We start from the raw sequence: 21,649 nt of genomic DNA on the forward strand, positions 1-21,649 counted from the left end.
TGAAAACTACATAGAACATGCATTTACTTGTTCTGAGTGTTTAGCATTCAAATAAAACGTTTGTCCAGGTTGATTTGAATATTTTATCGGATTATTTATTTACTTTTTTTTTGCTGTCACATATTTATTTTTTCATTTTTACTTTTTTATTTTTGTTGTGGGGAGGGGGGCATTTGGTATGACCATGGTCCAAAAATGTTTGTGTTTTTTGTGTGTGCTTCCCCCCCCCCCTTTTTTTTTTAAAAATCTTTTATTTTCTTTTTATTTTATTTTCTTTGTTATTGTCTGTGTTTGTCTTGCTGTTGGTCACCCCTCTTTAGGGATATGACCAAGGTAGATTGATAGCTAGATATTTTTATAATGAACTATGTATGCGTACCTATCAATGTATACGGTTTCCTTGTATTTTATACATGTTTCCATTATTACAAGTTAGATAGGGAATAAAAAATATCTATATACACTGCTATATATAATATGCATCACTAAATTTACTACAGGAAGCAAAAGAACCAAGAAAGATGCTGAAATAATTCCTTTGGTAAATGGTATAAACTCGTTTTACACCAATTATCTTTGTTTTCACTCTGTCTTGCTGTGAGTAAATAGGTTCTGCCTTATGTTTGTTGTATTGCTTATTAAGGTGAATTGCAATCATTGATAAGGGGAGCGATTTCTGCACGGACCACAGATGATTGCAAACCATAGACTATGATGACACCATCCCCTGATCTAAAACCTACATGAGGGCAAGGAAAAACTCAAAACCTCAACATGAGGTAAATGCCCTGCGAATGCCTGGCAACCAGTTGAGGGTGTTCCCTGCCCACTGCCCGAGGACAGCTAACATGGGCTCCAGCACCCTCGCAACCCTACTGAGGATAAGCAGTGCAGATAATGGATGGATGGAAATAAATAAAAATTGCTCATTAAAAATAACTATTCAAAGTCACTCAAAATGACATTTAATGTAAAAAAAATCCCATTGAAATGGAAAATGGTCTGCATTCATATAACACTTTTTAAGTCACTGAAGACTTCCTGAAGTGCTTTACAATGTGCTTCACACTCATTCATTCACACACAGACTCATACACCGATAGCGGTGTTGGCCATGCAAGGCTTTTCAGGGGCAACAACAGGTATAAAATAAAGAACTAGTAATAAAAACATGTTTTTGGGGACACGTTTCTCCCCCATTTTCTATTATTTCAATTACTAAAACGGTTTGTGTATGCAACACTGTCCTCTATTTTTTGTGCCTGTCTAAGCCGTTTTTAGATTTTATTTTGGAAAAAATGCTATCCTCCTTCAAAATGCAACTTGCACTATAAAGTGCTTGTTTTTTCCAGGTTCTGTTTTTTTCCCCTCCTCACTCTGATACTCCTTCTCTCTTCTATCCATTCTCTCTAACATCCATGATCAAAAAGCTTCCTCCTCTTTGAATATTTGAATATAAAAGAGCATCGAAAGGCGCTTTCATCCCAAGAGTTCTTCTGATCCAAACGGACAATCGCAAGCTTTCCTTTTAAGCTACACGGATAAAAGAATGTCACCTTTATCTGAAGCTTCCGTTTCTCCTTCAGATGATCTGAAAACAGACAGCAGGCCCACCCTGGAGGTCAACGACAAAGACGAGAAGGTGAAGATGGAGGACGAGGTGGAGAAGAAGGTGAAGATGGAGGAGGATGAAGAGGAGAAGAAAGAGCTGAGTGAAGAGCAGGAGCTGGAGGAGCTTCGCGCTCAGGTTTTGCAACTTCTGCTGGAGCTGGAAGAGGCCAGGGAGACTTCTGGGAAGCATCAGAACAGCTTCATAGAGCTGCAAGGTGAGATATGAACTGTCGCCGCTGGGCGACGCTGTTGGACTTTGTTCTTACGGGAAAAAAAATGGAGCTTATTTTCTCACTAGAATATGTGCTAAACTGTACTCTGTCATAATACGCTATATATTTTAATACTTCTTGCACTTTTTTGGACAAAACAAAAAAATACTAAAACGTGGTATAAGTACTAAGATATATGTACCGAAAAATATGAATGTGTACTGAGAAGTGTAAAAAGTACTGAAATCTAATATATATTTATCGTCATCCTTCCCTTTTCTCCCTTAATATATTAAAGTTTGTGTGAAAAAGACAATTAATTTGACTATTTTACTCATTTTTGCTTCTTAGTGCAATTAGTCCTCAGCTCTACTAATAAACACTTTTTAAAATATCATAGTTTACTCAAATTTGTAAACAGTAGTAATTGCAATGTACCATGGGAAGAAATAGAAAAAAAAGTGTCGTCTACACAACATTGGTAAATATATTTAATCATTAAATAATATTGTATATGTCATTAAGTTTTTTTGTATTATATTCAAATACTAAAACCAACTAAATCAAACATACATACTGTCACGGTTGCCACGGCGCCCGATTGGCCCCCTCCGTGTGGCGCCAGCTTCTGTCACGGTTGCCATGGCGCCCAATTGGCCCGCCCGTGCGCGCTATCTGCAGCTTGTTGACAGATTGGCTCCCTGTCAGTATTTAAACTCTGTCAGTCCCCTTTTGTTGGTCCGTCTCTGAACGTCATTTTTTTTTTTTTACACGGAAAGCCCTTTTTCGCCTGTCCTGTGTTTTTGCTCCTGTTTTTCTCCCGCTACGATCTGTTTGATCTCGACCACGGCTGCTCTCCCGTCCGGAATTACGACATGTTTGATCTCGACCACGTCTGTTTTCCCGTCCCCAATAACGACCTATTTTCTGATATCGACCACATTTTTGCTCTTCCACCCTGGCTAATGACCCGTCTTTAAGTCCCACTTCCGCGTCTGAGCAACCTACACCCCGCGACCAGCGATCTCCGAATCGTGTGTGCACTCCTTTCCCGTCTTCTCAAAAACTGTGAGAAACGTTATGCGAGTGGGTCCGGTCTCCATTCTGGTCCTGACACATACATTCTAAATTTCTGAGTATTTAAAAAAAGAAGAAAGTCCCTAGGTCATTTCTACCAAAAGTTATGATGATTTTTTAAAAATAAAAAATACAAACCAACCACCTACTCCAGCTGCTACATGGCAGTGTGGAGTTTGTATAGTGTGGTGAGTTTGTTTAGGTGTAAAACTGCATTCACTAAACTGTTAAAATACATGTTACCAAACGTGATTTTTTTTAGAATAAATGTATACATGCCAACATGTTGACATTGAAAGGCGGTAGATTTTATCGCACGCTCTATTTTTACGCGTTAAAACAATCCGTCTCCAGATCATTTAAAATGTAAACAAACAACAATTATTATTTGATTTATTATCATTGTACTTTTTACTATTGTGTTTAATATCCATGGTTTATTGGTCAACAAACACTTTCAACATGAATTACACAGGCAATTAAAACATGTACACAGGAAGTCATTCGCTGTAAACTTCTTTGTATTCCTGACTGTGATGTACTGTCCCCTAGTGGCCAATCTTGCCCAAATGGTTTTATTCTCAACATTATGGTAAGCTTTATAAACGCGATTTGATGTATATTTTTTGCAAACATGGTTCGGACGGGTTCTTGAAATCTTTGAAAAAGGTTGAACTTTAATGTTGTGTTCTCAAGGATTGAAAAGTGTTGAATTTTGGGCAAAGTGCTTGTAAATGCTTAAAATTGTTGCCATTTTTAAGTCTGCCTAAAAATGTTGATGGTGGTTCCGCTTTGGTGATACAGATAGATTTTTGGCTCTGCAAAATACACGATTCACACCGGATTTTTAGTAGTACTGGAGAAATTGGAAAATCGGCTCTAAACGTCGCTAACAGTGCTTGAATTTGGCTATGAGAAAGGTGTATGAACCCTGTGCAAATTGTTATTAATATTTAATTTTAGTAAGCTACCGTGACTTGGAAAATATCCGACTCGTCAGGCAGTTCACATGGTCGAAAAAATTCATAAAAACACTATAATAAATATGAAGTTCTTGACGTCACCATTTGGCAGCCGTGAGCAATTCTACCAAGGCCTTCTGGGAAATGTGTGTGTCATACTGATACGTGCCTGTGTGTGTGTGTGTCAGCAACAGCAACTGTGAATGATCAAGAAGCTTCCAGACTTCCCGTTGGGACAGCTCAGCTGTTACCCCCCTAACAACTGGGGTAGGGGGTCCTCAGGGAATATTGTGGGGGGGCTGACATAAGGTGCTGGGGGTGACAGTTGATATTTATTGGACATCCCTGCGACTGAGGACGGTTTAAAGCCCACGTTGCCTATGGACTCTGTCCAAGAACTAAACAAAGTGTGGTAAATTCAGATATAGCTATTTTTACATTAGAATGGGATTTTAATCTGATGTATAATTCCAATCCCCCCTCCCCCCTGGAACAAGAAATGTTTATTTTACAGTATTTGTAAATTTCCTACAGTTGTAAATCATAACCCAGCCTTCCTAACCCAAAAATTCCTTTTTCCAGCTATTGCAATTTCTAAATGGTAAATGAACCGCATTTATGTAGCGGTTTTCAAGTCAATGAAGACCTCCCAAGGGGTTTTCCAATGTGCTTCACACTTACCCATTCATACACACACACTCACACACCTATAGGGTTTCATTAACAATGGTACTCTGGTTACAGCGATATAATAAACATGTATTGGAATAAGTCAAGTCATGTTTATTTGTGACGCCATTAATCACAAGGAGTCTCAGAGGGCTGCATAGACGAAAGATTATTGCAAACTACAGACTGTTATGACACCATCCCCTGATCTAAAACCTACATGAGGGCAAGGAAAAACTCAAAAAGTTCAACATGAGGAAAATGAAGAAACCTTGAGAAGGTGTCACGTCCAGAACAAAGGGTAGACCCAATCGCGTAACGTTTACCACAAGTTTATTGAGATAGGGAGTGGAAGGGCAGTGCCCGCAATCCGGTGCTCGCTAGACGCGGGAAGCAAGTCGCTCTCGCAATCGGATTGTGATCCGAATACGGAAGTGGATCTTCCGTAGCGGGCGATGGCAGTGTCAGGGATGGGAAAAACAGGTTGATAGCCGGGACAGGAGAGCAAAAAACGTGGTCAAGGTCAGAAACAGGTTGTATGCCGGGACAGGAGAGCGGACGTGGTCAGGATCAAAACAGGTTGTAGCCGGAGACAAAGGGGAGCAAAATCGGGACAGGCAAGAGTCAGGGTAAAAAAAGGCTTGCCTTGTATGTCAAAAATTTGCAGACGGACTGTCAACAGGGGATTGACAGGACAGGGTTCAAATAGTGACAGGGAGCTAATCAGAACGCGCGGCAGTTGGCACCAAATGAGCGGGCATAGGTGGTATTCCAATAGTTTCCCCCTCATTTTCTAATGAAAAAAATGTCTTGATTACAGTTGGTTAGTTGTATTCTTAACCCCCCTTGTGTCATGAACCAGAACTGGATCAGGACCCAAACATGTGACGCTACTCAAACAAGCTTTTTATTTTACGGGAAATAGATAGATAGATAGATAGATAGATAGATAGATAGATAGATAGATACTTTGTTCATCCCCGAAGGGAAATTCACATTTCCAGCAGCATCCCTGAGCTGAGAACAATCGAGAACAATCGAAAATAACACACGGGAGCTGCTGGAGTGGCTGCCATTCGTGACGGCGCCGGAAGAAAATGGGGAGTCATGCACGTTAGGCAGCAGTCTGGCGTGAAATGATAGGAAGCCAGAGGCCGACGAGATCGATACCAATTGCCCGAGTTGATATCGGACAGATGGAGTCGATACCGGACAGGACGGGACAGACAAGATAGATAATGAAACAGGATATCGAAAATGAACAGGACAAACTGGACAGGAACAAAAACTGGAGAGAATAATAAACAGGACAAAAATAGACGGGAACGAAACTGGAAACCGATATTAAACTGGACAAAAATAAATGGGAACAATACCGGACAGGAAATACCAAAAGGAAACAGGACCGAGTCAAAACCCACGTCTTGCGGGGCAGAGGTCCATTGACGGACTGACAAAGGAAAAATGAGAGCACTGAGCTTGAAAAGACGGAAAGCCAACCTGTCAATGAGCCGCAGCTGGCGCCACACTGGCGGGGCCAATTGGGCGACATGGCAACCGTGACAACTTGTTGCTATGTATTTAGTGCTTGTTCATTGGATCGCATTAGAGATGAGAGAAATTGCAACCAATTATAGTATTGTTGTGCATGCAGCCACAAAAGTTTTCTTTCGTCCCTGAGTTTTGCTTGAAGGGCGAACGGCTTATCCTCTTGTCATCTTTGTGTCCCTCTGCTGAATTGACATGTTCCTCTTATCTTATTCCCTCAAATAAACCTCCCATCCCCCCCTTATCTCTCTCGCTTCTGCAGGACTGTTGGAAGATGAGCGTCTGGCCAGCGCTCACCAGGCCGAAGCCTTCACGCGACAAATCCACAATCTGCAAGGTACCAAAAAAATACTTTGGATAATCTCAAAATCAATTGTCCATATATATATTTACCTTGAATATTTCCAAATAATAATCCAAATAATCACTTTAACGTATTAATTTATTTTATTACTATTTCTTATTTTCCAGCCTTTTTTTAAATGCCATTAATTTCAGCAGAATGTGTCTTTCCCCCTAAATCTTTAAAGGGATAGTGTGTAATATTTAGTACCTCCTAGTGGTAAAAAAAACCCCAACAACATTGAGTTGAAAACTTGGTAAAAATACATGAACTATCATACCAATGTGTTTATAGATAATCATAGGTCAAGAAATGTGTATTTATTTTACATATAGGAATACCTACCTAGAGGTTACCGCCATATTTGTACGAGATCCTGCTGCTACACTGTGCTCTGTGGCACTGGTTTTCTTTCGCATTAGACATACAGTTCCCTCCAGTGGTCAAGTTTTCCACGCTGGAAACTTGAATGTCTTTAAAATTAAATTGGTAGAAAATTTCGAAGTATTATTTTTTTCACTTTGCAAACAATTTTAGCATTAATTTTTGTGTTATTTTTATCAATTTCTCCTGCCTTAAAAATTGAATTAAGTAAAAAAACAAAATATCATAAACTGATATTTTCTTTCTAACTTTATTCAGTGGTAAGTCTACTTAAGAATTTGATTCGTTCTGGGAGTGGCTTCGTAACCTGAAAATTCCATAAGTGGAGACCTATTGTGAATCTAAATGCGCTAATCTGTTCCTAGACCTGCAAAAGTCCTCAATGATATTTTTTAAATAAATCATAAAAAGCATCAAAACATGAAACAAATACATGTTAAAATTAGATTGGTTGCTTGGTCGGACCCCTTAACCACTAGGGTCGTAGGGGCACCATTTCCTGTGGTGTGTCTTGGGCAGTTACTGCTTAATGGCTCCCATCCCTCTCCAGGCCAACATGTCTCCACCCAGTCTCGAACCAAGGAGCTTTTGACTTATAAAATTAGATTACTGCACAATAAACATAAAACAAGAGGCACCTATTGTAAAAATAAAAAACTAGAGGAAATAATAAAACATCCATTTACCCTTTTGCCTGGCGTTCCTTGAAAAACGGATCCAATGACATCTGACGGTTTTTGACAGTCGGTCAAAAATGCGTGATATACAGCGATAGTCTGACTTGTCAACACTTTTCCGGGTGATTCCTTTCCACAAATTTCGAGACTTCAAAGAATTTCGCTTAAATGTCTAATTTTATTTGGACTGGGTCCTCCTCCCATCATCTTGCCGGAACCCCTTCTCCTACTCGTCTCTGAACTCTCAACCCTGACGGTGACACGAAAAGCATGCTGGAAGCATGCATGCACAGTGGGTTGCCAGGCAGATTTCAAATGATAGCCAGTTTGTTTATGTTGGGGAAACTCTGAGAGTGGCTAATAGCAGCACGGACTATACTGTATTTTTGACTTTGTATCCCGAAGCGCCTCTGTAACTAGAAGCAATATATTCCTATTTAGTTTGTAACCTAAAACTTTTGTAAGTAGAGACATTCATAAGCAGAGGTGTCACTGTATGTACAAAAATAAAATACTAAAACTAAGAATTTGGAAAAACAACCAGCCCCTCAAAGATAACGTTTTTCTTGGAAAGGTTGTTTTTTTATTATTAAAAAAAAGTTATAATTGAATTATTTGCCTTAATTTTTAGTTAAAATTGAGGAATAAAGCTGAACTGATGTTTATGTTATTTTAAGCTTACTCGAATAAAAAAAATGCATTTCTCATAAAAGATTATGATTTTTCTTTTATTTTTGATTTTTGGCGAAAGTTGACGTTAAAAAAATGAAGGTCGATGAAAATAAAGGAAATACCTTGATGAATGTTTTACCCATTTTTGTTGTCAAAAAGAGAAAAAACAAATCACGGAATTCATAAATTGTGAACATCATTTCCCTCAGCCCAACTTCGCTCGGTACAGGAGGAGATGGACAGCCTGGAGGAGGAGAAGGAGAGCGAGCTTTCGGAAGCCCAGGAGGAGCTCCGCCTGGCCCAGGAGGAGGTTCTTCTTCTGCAACAGGCGGCGGAGGAGGCGGCTGCCGAGCGAGAGAACGATATCGCCTCCCTGCAGGAGGAGCTCTGTAGGCGCAGGGCTGAACTGGAGCGCCTGGCCGAGGAGACGCAAGAATACGAGCTTGAGATCACGACGCTTAGGGCCGAGATCGGCATGAAGAGCCGCCGCAGGGAGGCCGAGAGGAAGGAGGGTGAGGCTGCAAAACGCACAGACTCCATCTAGTGGTCTACAGTGGAATAACACCAACAACAAAACATGAAATCGCATCTTTCGATTGGATACAAAGAATGAGGAAAAGCTGTACATTGAAGTAGTCTAGAAGCATCTTTTAGACCCGAGTCGTGCTTCAACGGCGTCTTATCCATAAGCACTCTCTTTTAGAACAAGGGTCACTTGTGTTGTATACATACAATTCTATCCTTGTTAGTTGGGAGTAGCAATTATAGCCTAAATCGAATCAAAACCTGAATGATATTGAACTAATTTGCTGCCATAGATGCTAAGGACATCAATAATTACATTTAGCTAAGAAGGCTATAAACATTACGGATCCATTCTAACTAGGCTACCAGGGACGGTTTTAGATATCTAAGATTCATATTAGCCAGAATTCCATAGACTGAAACGGACGCAAAGATTTGTTCTAGCTAGGCTGCCATGTATAGGTACAGACATTAAAAATTAATTTTAGCTCCTGTTGACTGGTATAAGCGTCAAATATCAATTCTAGATAGGCTACTATGGATGCCAAAGATTCATTTTAGCTTGGCCATAATAGACTGATCGCTTCTAAGTAGGCTGGCATTGATGGGTATAGGCGTCAAAGATCTATTTTAGCTAGATTTCCTGCAGTCTTGTTTAAGCGATCAAGTTTAATCAGTAAACCAAGGCGTGCATCTTTAAGGTCGTGATTTAAGCCGTAGGGGCGCTCCTGAATCCAGGACACTGGCCAGGGTAGCATTAAACTCATTCATGAGTGAGTCAATAGAGCATCTATATAAAGGAAACGACGCAACTACTCCTGAAAGAGGATCAGAGAGCTCAGAAACTATGCTAGTGCTTTTATTGCGTCTGCTAAATCCTTTATTTTTTTAATACAACATTTAGCAGCACCTCAAATGTAACTAAAAAATGATGAGAAATAAAGGTAGTACGCGGTTATGAATAACCTATATTTTATGTTGACAATATCTGTGTATTATTTGCCCTCATGTAGGTTTTAGATCAGGTGATGGTGTCATAATAGTCTGTGGTTTGCAAAAATCTGTGGTATGTGCAGCCCTTTGAGACTCCTTGTGATTAAAGGCTATACAAATAAACATGACTTGATTTGACTAGATAACAAAGATGGCTGTAGAGGTCAACGTCTCAGTTTAGCTAGGCTGCCCTAGACGGCTATAGACAACAAAGATGTATTATATCTAGACTGCTAAAGACAGCAGTAGACATATAATATATTTTCTGTGCCGCCGTAGATGGCTATAGACGTCAAGGATCCATTCTAGGTAAACATCATTGTTTGCTATAAATGTCAAAGATTAATTGTAGCTCGGCTACCCTGGATGGAAATAAGTTTAAAAGACCCTTTTTGCCTTGGTTGCTATAGCTGTCAAAGACCAATTGCAGCTACGCTGCATTAAATGACTAGATACATCAAAATATTAATTTTACCTACCTATAGGCATCAAAAAGCAATTTTAGCTGGGCTGCCATGAATGTCTATAGATGTCAACAATCCCTTATCACTAAGCTTCCATGGACAGCTAAAGACGTCAACTATCCTTGTTAGCTAGGCTACCATAGACAGCTAAGATCCTTTCTGCCTCGGACGGCTATGGACGTCAAAGATCCATCCAAGCTCGGCTGCATTGGATGACTCGAGACATTAAAGATTATTTTCGGTAGGCAACCTATAGTTGTCAAAAAGCCATTACAGCTGGGCTGCCATCGACAGCTATAGATGTCAACAATCCATTATCACTAAGCTTCAATGGACAGACGTCAACTATCCTTATTAGCTAGGCTACCATAAACAGCTAAGACCCCTTCCTAATAGGCTGCCTTGGACGGCTATGGACATCAAAGATCCGTTCAAGCTGAGCTGCATTGGATGACTGGAGACATTAAAGATAATTTTGGGTAGGCAACCTACATGTATAGACGTCAAAAAGTCATTTTAGCTGTGCTGCAATGGACATCTTAAGACGTCAACAATTCATTTTTACTAGGCTCTGTCAAATATCCTTGCTAGCTAGGCTACCATTGACAGCTAAAAACCATCCTAGCTGGGCTGCCAATGACGGAATCTGACGTCAATGATCTGTTTTAGCCAGGCTGTCACGGACGACTTCAGACTTCAAATCTATTCTCGCTTGGCTGCCATTGATGGCTATATTGCTTAGGTGTTTTTCTTTGACAACACAAGCCAAAACCATTTTTCAAAGTCATCCCATCGCATTAGCATTATTCAATCCGTCCCGTAAATTATGGAGGGCATTTCATATGATTCTCAGGGGAACGGCGTTCACCATTAGAACGACAGGCCCATTAAGTCACGAGTGTGTTTATATCACACGATGTCAGCACCCGCCGCTCAACCTCAAATCATTTGTGACTCAGGTTTAGCTTAGCCACCAGGAACGTCTTTTTTTGCTAGCGTCACTGAATATTCTGGTCCCATTCAGGCGACGTGGATTCCCTGAAGGAAGAGTGCGGGAACCTACGAGAAGAATGCAAGGCCCTGAAGGAGGACAACCAGCGACTCTCCGAGAAGTTGCAGCTGTTGCGTCGACAGAGGACCGGGTGAGAGGTCGCGAGCTAGCTTGACAGCTGCGTCTCGTGGATCAGCTGCAAGGGGGGGAATGATCGCCACCTGTTTGATGGCCGGGGGTGGTGCGGCTCTTAAAACGCCACTATAACGTTATGTCGAAACCCAAACAAGGGATCCTGAAGGGACTACTACTGTTGCAGTGATTAGCATTTGTGCATTAATCGGATTTTATGTTATTACTATGTTATTAAAAGTTGGAATTACGAACATGATTGCTCGCCATCTTGCTTCTACGGGTACTCTCAAAAACCTTGTCAAAGGCAAAAAAAGAAGGAAAACGTTGTGGTTTGGTCACTTTGAGTCCTCGTAGTTTGTATTCTTCCACGTTCTTTGTAGCACTCGTTTTTGGTTGCACTACACAGTAGAGCGACAACTAGTGGTCAAATGAGTGTCCCTTTCAGTAAGAGTTACATTGCAGTTTATTTTAAACCCCAAAGGAACAGAATATGAACGTCTGTCTTAAATGCTAACGGCGGCTAATATTTGAAACTTTACTATCAATTCAATCCAAGTAATTAAAAAGTGGTATCGATCGATACTGATCAGATACAGATACTTTTTACAAGAAAACGTCATGAATCTTAAGAATTTGAGCTCCACTTTGAGTAAGTTTATTCTAATTATGATAAACACAGCACAAAGATGATTATTTGGTTAAATAACTACAATGCAAACTTAAAATGGACAGTTGGTATGATTTAACCAGTAGATGTCACTGTATTGTGCTAAAACACACAATTAAGTATACAAACTACGGAGACTTAAAGTGAACATAACACATTTACCGTAAATTCCGGACTATAGAGCGAACCTGACTATAAGCCGCACCCACCACATTTTAAGAGGAAAACCAATTTTGTACACACACAAGCCGCACCTGTATATAAGCCACATGCGCCCACATTAAAAAGATGTAACACAAACACAAAATTAATCTAAACCTGACTTCAAGTCCCACGATTTAAACTAATTTTTTTTTTTTTTTTTGGTTTGAACAATTTTATTGACACTATTAACAGCAAATAAACAATGTGAGGTTTGAAAAGTTTTTCTCGACAATTTTAACAGCAATTAAGCATATTCACAATTTTTTTCGACATTTTAACAGCAATTAAACACACAGTTCATTATATCCCAACAATATGAGTTTTTATCGACACTTTTAAATTTCATTATATCATATTCTAACAATATGAGATTTGAACAATTTTTATCGATACTTTTAACAGCAGTTAACCAACGTGTAAAGGGCAATACTATTGTGCAAGGGCATAGCTCTGTCTTCTCAAGTGGGATTCCATCCAACCCTCCCAAGCAGCATCCTCCAGTCCTCTGCCTGGGATGCTCAGATGGGTCCTCTCCCTTCTTACTTTTACCTTCCACAACTAAATGTCCTTCATTGAAGTACACAGTCCAAAAATCACAGCCGGCCAAATGATAACGGTACTTAAGGTTTGATGCAGACCTGCAGAGTCCGGGTATCGTTGAAAGTAATCCAAGGAAAAAAAGTGTATATTTCCAAAGGTAAGGGTGGGAAAAATATATATCCACTATTGTCCGCCGCGACAACAAACAGGTCTCACCTCTACCCCACTTCCCGTCACCCCCCGTTTGTTCCGCCCCTCTTTTTTAATTCACCCGTGCAAAATATATCAGAATAAGTGTCTCAAATAAATACAATTACAAAAATATACAGTTGCAAATACATATTATACATGGGTTACACATATTTACAAAGAAAGACGGTACACCGAGAGAGTTTTCAAAGCTTTAATAATAATAATAATAATACAACTTTCATCCCAAACGGTGCCCGTGACAGGGGAGTTAATGGTAGCAACACGCTAGCAACACGCTCGCAACACAGTAAACGGGTCTGTTAAAAAAACATACCGTACTTGTAAAAATCACGGTTAACCGTCCTCATCTTCCTCCTCAGAACTGAAGCCATCAAAGTCGTCTTCCTCAGTGTCGGAAAGAAACTTTGTCATATAGACGTCGTCCCACGCTCCCGTTTCCTTCTTTATCGGACTGCTCGATTGCTTTTAGCTTGAAAGCTGCGTCATGTGCCTTTCTTTTTGCATTTTGCATGATGAGGGTATGTTTACGCTAATTTAATTTATGCACAAGCCAAGAAGTTGCAGTCTTCCTCGGCGCATATATTCCACCGGTCTAAATCTTACCTTTTGTACTCGAGCGCCGCAGGCGGCCGTTAGAAAAATTACATAAATTGGCTGCATCACTGAATAAGCCACAGGGTTGAAAGTTTGGGAAAAAAGTAGCAGCTTATAGTCCGGAATTCACGGTATTTAATATCCTTCAAATTTCAATTCATCATCAGATACACCAGAGTTGGTTCCTTCATTTTGCGTTTATTTATTTATATAAAATTAATCTCTGGTACTGTGAATAAAAACAGTCTGTTAATGAGATAAAATGTACTGCCTTTTTGTATGTCACATATATCACTGGTAGTCTAGTGGTCAGTGTTCGATGCTCTCCTCACAGCCGCGACCCGTGTTCGATTCCTGTTGCATAAAGAAATTGGTGGAGGAGCGAAGTATGGATACCAGGACAATAGTACCCCAGGGCACGAGCAGATGATCTCCAGGCCAAGTGTCCAGATGATTTGGTTTTCTCACCATCTTTTCTTCTGTTCTCCCGCCAGCTCCAGTGTTTACTTATCCCTGAAAGAAGAAGAAGGCGGCGACGAAGGCAACGAAGGCAAAGATTCGGAAACAGACGAAGTCCTGACCCAAAACTACATGAGCATGGACAACTGCCGACTGGTGGACGCCTCCATCCAGAAGAACATCTCCTTCGACGGCAAGCCCGGCACACCCACGAGCTGGCACGGTGGCGTCGGGGAAATCTTCTCGCTCAGGGAGCAGCTCAAACAGGCCGAGGAGAAGGCATCGCTCGTGCAGAAAGAGGTAAAGAATTTTATTTGATTTTTCAAATTGGAGGAGCTTCAAAAATGCGGAAATTGAGCCAATCGACATTTGGACTCACCCCAAAACTAGGGACCACTCATTGCATGTACAGTAGACTCCGGAATACGGCGTCTCTGCCCGTCTTTATAGCATTTTGCCCACTTACAGTGCATCCGGAAAGTATTCACAGCGCTTCACTTTTTCCACATTTTGTTATGTTACAGCCTCATTCCAAATTGTATTAATTTAATCTCTTATCTCAAAATTCTACACAAAATGCTCCATTATGACAATGTGAAAACGTTTTTTTTTTACCTTTTTTGAATTTATTAAAAATAAAAAACTAAGAAATCACATTTACATAAGTATTCACAGCCTTTGCCATGAAGCTTAAAATTGAGCTCAGGTGCATCTTTTTTCCACTGATCATCTTTGAGATCTTTCTACAGCTTAATTGGAGTCCACCTGCAGTAAATTAAGTTGATTGGACATGATTTGGAAAGGCACACACCTGTCTATATAAGGTCCCACAGTTGAGTGTGCATGTCAGAGCACAAACACCAAGCATGAAGTCAAAATAACTGTCTGTAGACCTGCGAGACAGGATTGTCTTGAGGCACAAATCTGGGGAAGGATACAGAAAAATTTCTGCTGCTTTGAAGGTCCGAATGAGCACAGTGGCCTCCATTATTCATAAATGGAAGACATTTGGAACCACCAGGACTTTTCCTAGAGCTGGCCGGCCTTCTAAACTGAGCGATCTCGGGAGAAGGGCCTTAGTCAGGGAGGTGACCAAGAACCCGATGGTCACTCTGTCAGAGCTCCAGCGTTCCTCTGTGGAGAGAGGAGAGCCTTCCAGAAGGACAACCATCTCTGCAGCAATCCACCAATCAGGCCTGTATGGTGGCGTGGCCAGACGAAAGCCACTCCTTAGTAAAATGAACATGGAAGCCCATCTGAAATTTACCAAAAAGCACCTGAATGACTCTCAGACCATGAGAAACAAAATTCTCTGGTCTGATGAGACAAAGATTGAACTCTTTGGTGTGAATGCCAGGCGCCATGTTTAGAGGAAACCAGGCACCGCTCATCACCAGGCCAATACCATCCCTACAGTGAAGCATGGTGGTGGCAGCATCATGCTGTGGGGATGTTTTTCAGCAGCAGGAACTAGCAGACTAGTCAAGATAAAGGGAAAAATGAATGCAGCAATATATAGAGATATCCTGGATGACAACCTGCTCCAGAGCGCTCTTGACCTCAGGCTGGGGCGAAGGTTCATTTTTCAGCAAGACAACGACCCAAAGCACACTGCCAAGATCTCAAAAGATTGGCTTCAGAACCACTCCGTGAATGTCCTGGAGTGGCCCAGCCAGAGTCCAGACTTGAATCCGATCGAACATCTCTGGAGAGATCTGAAAATGGCTGTGCACAAACGTCTCCCATCCAACCTGATTGAGCTTGAGACTTATTGCAAAGAAGAATGGGCAAACTGCCTAAAGATAGGTGTGCTAAACTTGTGGGATCATATTCAAAAAGACTTGAGGCTGTATTTGCTGCCAAAGGTGGGTCAACAAAGTATTAAGCAAAGGCTGTGAATACTTATGTAAATGTGATTTCTTCGTTTTCTATTTTTAATAAATTCAAAAAAAGTAAAAAAAAAACGTTTTCACATTGTCATAATGGAGTATTTTGTGTAGAATTTTGAGATAAGAGATTCAATTAATACAATTTGGAATGAGGCTGTAACATAACAAAATGTGGAAAAAGTGAAGCGCTGTGAATACTTTCCGGATGCACTGTATATGACATTAACAACAAATGATGGCTCAACTTTTAGGTACATAGTTAGCTATGAGGCTAACAAGCTAACAATTCTGAAGAGTTAACCCTTGGACGCATAAGTGGGGTTAAAAATGACCCCATGTGTCATGATTACCGATGTGCTTCACTGTGCCCTATCCTTTGGCGCCAACTGCCTCGGACTCTGATTTGGCTCTCTGTCCCTATTTAAACCCTCCCCGATCCGTCCCCTGTCTGCGAACCTCAGTTTACACTAAGCAAGCCTTTTTTTTCGACCCTGACTCCAACCTGTTTTTTGCTCCCGTCTGTCCCCCGGCTTCAACCCGTTTTTGATCCTGACCACGTTTACTCTCCCGTCTCGGCTTTTGACCTTTTTTTGTCCCCGACCACCTCTAGTCTCCTCTCCTGGCTTTCGACTTGATTCCGATCTTGACCACGTTTTTGCTCTTCTATCCCGGCTACTGACCCGTTTTTCCGTTCCCGACACCGCCATCGCTCGCCATGGAAGTCCCTTTTCTGCGTTCAGAGCGACCTGCTTCCCGCGCCCAGCGATCACCGGATCGTGGGGGCAACCCTTTCCTTTCTTCCAATAAAACTGAGAGAAACGTAACGCAAGTGGGTCCTGTCTCTGTTCTGCTCCTGACAACATGGGTTGTTTTCTTCAAAATATTTCAAAATAAAAAAGAGTTGTAGTATTGTCCAGGTATTCCTCATAAAACCTGTCTATGACATGATGCCATTAGTATTTTTATGTTCCCCCCACTAATTTTCAACCCCACTCATGGAAGAGTATATGTACTGGTAGGCCAGGCATGTATTTGGTTTGGTTTTAAAGATAAAACTTAGCAGTAAAAATCCTATATTAGCACAGATTGTACAAGCATAGTGTTTGGTCTCATTTTAAAGATAAAACTTCACAAAAATTGTTGTGAAATGAGATTTTTAAGCCCCTAGCTACCAAATTTCCCCCACTATAGGACATCAAATGCAACTTATTTTGCATGTCCAAAAATTTACAAATTTCATACTTTCTGGTGTACTTGTGTATGCTTTGCGTCATGGCTTGATAAAAATACCAGTATGCTATTTGCTGAACTACTTCCCACAATGGCCTTCTCTCTCTTCACAAAGACTTTGCGTGTTAGCAATACTGTATTTTTTTGTACTGTATTTTCTCGCTAGGATGCCAATGGGAGAAGAAAAATTTGATAACCACGGAAACAAAGCTTTTAGTAATCAAGAAATAGGAGGAAGGCACACAAATCACTGCCCTTACTAAGTTGAATATTCCTGAAATAAAGGGTCAATAATGTAGTTGACTTTTTACCTATTTGCTATTTCACTGATTTGCGTAGTGCATTGTGGTCTGTATTCTGATTGGCTGAACGGTCTCTCCACTTTAGTATGTACAATAGACTCTGGGATTCAACATTAATGCGGTCTGTGGTGGGGGGCGCGAAGTGAAATTGCCTTATAGAAACCTATTGTAATGAGCTAATGTATTCTGAACTCTCCAGATAAACCATTTAATTAAAAAGATAGTATGTATCAAGTACTGTTTATATGCATCGTATCTGTATATATTCCAAATAAATGCACATGTAAAGCAAAAATGACATTTTATTTACCTTTTGCGTGAGGTAACTTGAGTTGGTCGAGTGGAGTAACAGATGGATGCAGTGAGGGGAGTAGACTTTTGAAACTTTCACTTTCGAGGATTGTAAAGTTCTTAGACAATTGATTTTTGATGTTGTATAGCGGGGGAAATTTCATAAAGAGGGCAGAAAAAATATTTTATTCCACACTGTAAAGTGAATATGTCATAAAGTGGGGATGCTGTATCCTGGGGTCTACTGTATGTAATTGTATATCGTTGTAAAATAAATAAAGGATTGATGGATTTCGCCTGTAACATTATATTTTTGGAATGTAACCTTCACTCTAATTAAACTCAGAAGTTAAGACTACTTATTGCATGTATTCTTTATCCCAATGATTAAGAGATGACAGACTGAAATTGTTCTGTGTTCTAGTGCGACAGGCTGAAGCTGGAGCTGCAGGACCTTCAGGAACTTTACGACGGCAGTCAGAAAGAGCGCAACCTGCTGGACGAAGAGCTTCAGCGCTGCAAGGCGGAGCTGGAGAAGTTGGCCGGGGGGGCTCAGGTGAGGCGCACCTGCCACGCCGCATACGCTAAAGTAAAGATGAGCCACATGGCAAAAACTATATTGAAAATCTATTACATAATATTTTATTATACATCATATTTTCCAGGATTCTTTCTAAAGCATTTCAGACAAATTTTTCTTCCTGTTTCACTAGAAAAATCTAAGTTGAATTTAAAAAGTGAACCAAAAAATTAGCATTAGCGGCTAGCAAGCATAGCCATGATGCTAGCTTTTAAAAGTAAGTGTTTGTGACGGTAGCATTAGCTGCTAAATTAATGACTTTAACTGTTGAAATCCAAGTCAGCCACCAAAGCTATGCTATTTGCTAACTCGGCTAGCGGTTGCGTTAGTGAAAATCTAAGATAGGTATAGGCTAAAAATTGAAGAATAAAATGAAAACATTTATCTGAAAGATGTTGACTTTAAATGGTTAATAAACTAGCATTAGTGAAGAGCAAGCACAACGCTAGCTTTAACTGTGACTGTAGCGTTTGCGCTAAATGAATTAGCATTAACTATTACAGTGATGCTAGCAGCTAAATTAAAGCCAGTCACCAAAAGACGCTATTAGCTTAATAGGTTAGCGATTGTCTTGGTGAAGATATGAGTTAAACCAGGGTTGGGACTTGCTAGAAAATAGAGATTATTTTAGGATTTTTCCATTTTAGATCAAGATCTTGTCTTGTTTGAAAGTTTAAATTTTAAAAACATGAAAAAAATAGAAGGAAAAAATAAAATGAATGAAATAATTCAATACCCATTAAACAAAAAGATGTAAAACAATAAAAAACAACAACAATAATTGCTAATATAATTAGCTTTAACTGCTAAAGTGATTCCATCCACCAAAGCTATGCTAATCGCTAACGTGGCTAGCAGTTGTGTTTGCAAACATATGAGCTTCATCCAGGCTTATGATTTAGAATACAGACGATTTTATGATCATTCTATTTTTGGAATGTTTTAAATAACTGATTGCTTTACAACAAATTCTACAGTGGTACCTTGAGTTATGAGCCCTTTTTGTTGTTGACATAATAGCGCTTTATGATATGAATTTACATCCTTATAATTTGACATCTTTTTTATCATCATCTCAGATCTGTTTATCTGTGCGGCGTTTTAAGCAGCCTGGAATTATTCATTCGTTTTCAGTTTTCAAATTGAATTGAATGATTTGTAAATTGAGTTATGAGCCTGTTCACTGAACAAATTCCACTCTTAAGTCGAGGCACCACTGTAATTAAATGGTAGTAGTGTTTTTTTTCCCTCTGTGCAATGTCAACTAACCTTTGTACGATCACACCCACTGTGTGTCTGTCGTCTCTCGTGTATAATCTTGAACATTTTCAATCGACACGCTAATTGACCATATCTCAAAAAAGAAAGTAGAAATTAAGGCTTCATTTTAAATGAAGTGACATTTTTTTAAACCATTTGTAGTATCACAAGAAGAAACAACTACAGTAACTTGTTATGAGCTGTTCGTGTCCAGTTGGCCCCAGCAACATGAACTCAATGGAATACACTTTGGTCAGCAATTTTGACCAACAACCAGGTCTGCTCGGGTCTTGAGAAAACATTAAAGGTGGCCGCAAATGTGCCCGATACAAAAGCAAGAATTTTAAGTGCCGTTTTGGTGCTCTGGTACTGGACCGTTACAATTTTAAGAAAAGTCAAGGTATGTTAATAGAGCTTTAATGTTTCTCTGTGTGTCCTTCTTGGTAAATATATGCTTTGAGGCATATTTTATATAAAAAAAGAATAGAAAATGATTATCCTTTAAAAATGTGCGGGATGCGCCTTACAGTTCGGGCAAAAGTCATCTTTTTTGGCTTTTTTCACATCTAGGGTAACTAACTCAACTGCCAGTAAAATATGGAGTTGGTATTCAATGTCATTCTGGTCTAGAAGAGTAGAATGCCTTTCTGGGGAGAAAACTGAAGCGACAAAACCACAAGTGCTGAGTCAGCTATTGGGGGGCATCAACATATACTTTTTTGAACCATGCGGACAATTTACAAACAAAATATGTCATATAAAGTCCAACTTGCTCTTTTAAAGTATTAAGAAACAGTTATAGGTGGCTGAAAACATGCCTTTTACAAATATAAAGCTGTCAACAAATCCACTACCAGAGGGTGCTCTAAATCTTAGTGCTATGTTACGACCACATTTCAGACAATTTTAAGAAATATTAAGGCAGGCATGTCCCTAGTCTTGCCTGGGGTGCCAGTTACAGGCCGGGATCAAAAATAATATACTATATAATATTTAATTAGTAATGAAGAAATGATACGGCAATGCCACTAAAGAGTCGCTCACTGTTGTTTTGGACGCCCTATTTGCTCAGCGTGACCACCATCTTTCACAGGCTGACTCAGCACTTTTGGTTTTGTCGCTTCAGCATTTTTGCCCAGAAAGACATTCTACTCTTCTAGACCAGAATGACATTGAATATCAGCACCGCATTTCACAGGCAGTTGAGTTAGTTACCCTAGATGTGAAAAAAGCCAAAAAAGCTGACTCAGCATTTAGTCTGTGGTCTGTGCAGCCCTTTGAGACTTCTTGTGATAAAGGGTGTTACAAATGAATATGACTTCATTTGACTTAATAATATGTGGCCTGCCAGTAATGTTGTACGAAGTATTAAATACATTTTAAATTAAGTCAAATGAAAATGCTACAAAGGCGAGCTATGAGGTCGTGATGCTAATAACCAAGCACTGAGGGTGAATTGATTAGAGATCGTGTCATAAAACTGTTCGAAAAAAATTCGATCAGCTCTCACATATTTTCAGCTTGCCAAATCTGGCCCGCTTTCTGAAAAGTTTGGACACACCTGTGTTAAAGTATGTAAATAATAATGATAAACCAATCTTTTTTTAACTATGCGGACAAAGTATTTCTTATGAAGTCCAGCTTGCTCAAACTTGATCTGAGAAACATTTATAGGTGGCCAAAACATGCCTGTTACAAATGGAAGGCTCCTAACAAATTGACCAGCAGAGGGAGCTATAATTTCTGAAAACCTTTTAGGCTATATTACTGCCACAATAAAGGCAATTTAGAGAAACGTTATGGGATTTTACCCAGATTAGAAACCACTACTTTTTAAAAAATATGTGATCAAACTACAGACAACGCAGGGGCAACAATTTGGTCTGCTTGGGTCTTGAGAAATATTGAAAGTTGGCTGAAAAGATGCCTGTTACAAAAGCTGCCAAGAAGTTGACCACCAGGGCGAGCTCCAACTTTTGAACAACTTTTAGTGCTACTAACACAGTTAAAAAAAGTCAAGTACTTTAAACTTTGTGTCTCTGTCTTTTTGGTAATATAATTTAGTCAGGACGTTAAACAAACAGATTGGCCAACTCGGGTCTTGAAAAACATTTATTGGTGGCTGAAAATATGCCCGTTAGAAAAGGAAGGCTCCCC

General features: G+C 39.9%; 1 protein-coding gene across 1 annotated transcript in view; it reads left to right on the forward strand.

Annotated features, from left to right (window-relative positions):
• The window catches only part of LOC148363157 (uncharacterized), a 43,097-nt gene that overhangs the window by 15,966 nt on the left and 5,482 nt on the right, over positions 1-21,649 (forward strand). Inside the window, exons 2-7 of the mRNA XM_088340737.1 lie at positions 1,587-1,826; positions 6,342-6,416; positions 8,365-8,667; positions 11,162-11,279; positions 13,976-14,240; positions 18,077-18,208. Coding sequence (XP_088196863.1) covers positions 1,587-1,826; positions 6,342-6,416; positions 8,365-8,667; positions 11,162-11,279; positions 13,976-14,240; positions 18,077-18,208 — 1,133 coding nt within the window. The remainder of the gene's footprint in view (positions 1-1,586; positions 1,827-6,341; positions 6,417-8,364; positions 8,668-11,161; positions 11,280-13,975; positions 14,241-18,076; positions 18,209-21,649) is intronic.

This window comes from Urocampus carinirostris, chromosome 7 (assembly GCF_059441175.1).
Source record: "Urocampus carinirostris isolate Australia breed hairy pipefish chromosome 7, RoL_Ucar_1.0, whole genome shotgun sequence".
Classification (NCBI taxonomy): Eukaryota; Metazoa; Chordata; class Actinopteri; order Syngnathiformes; family Syngnathidae; genus Urocampus; species Urocampus carinirostris.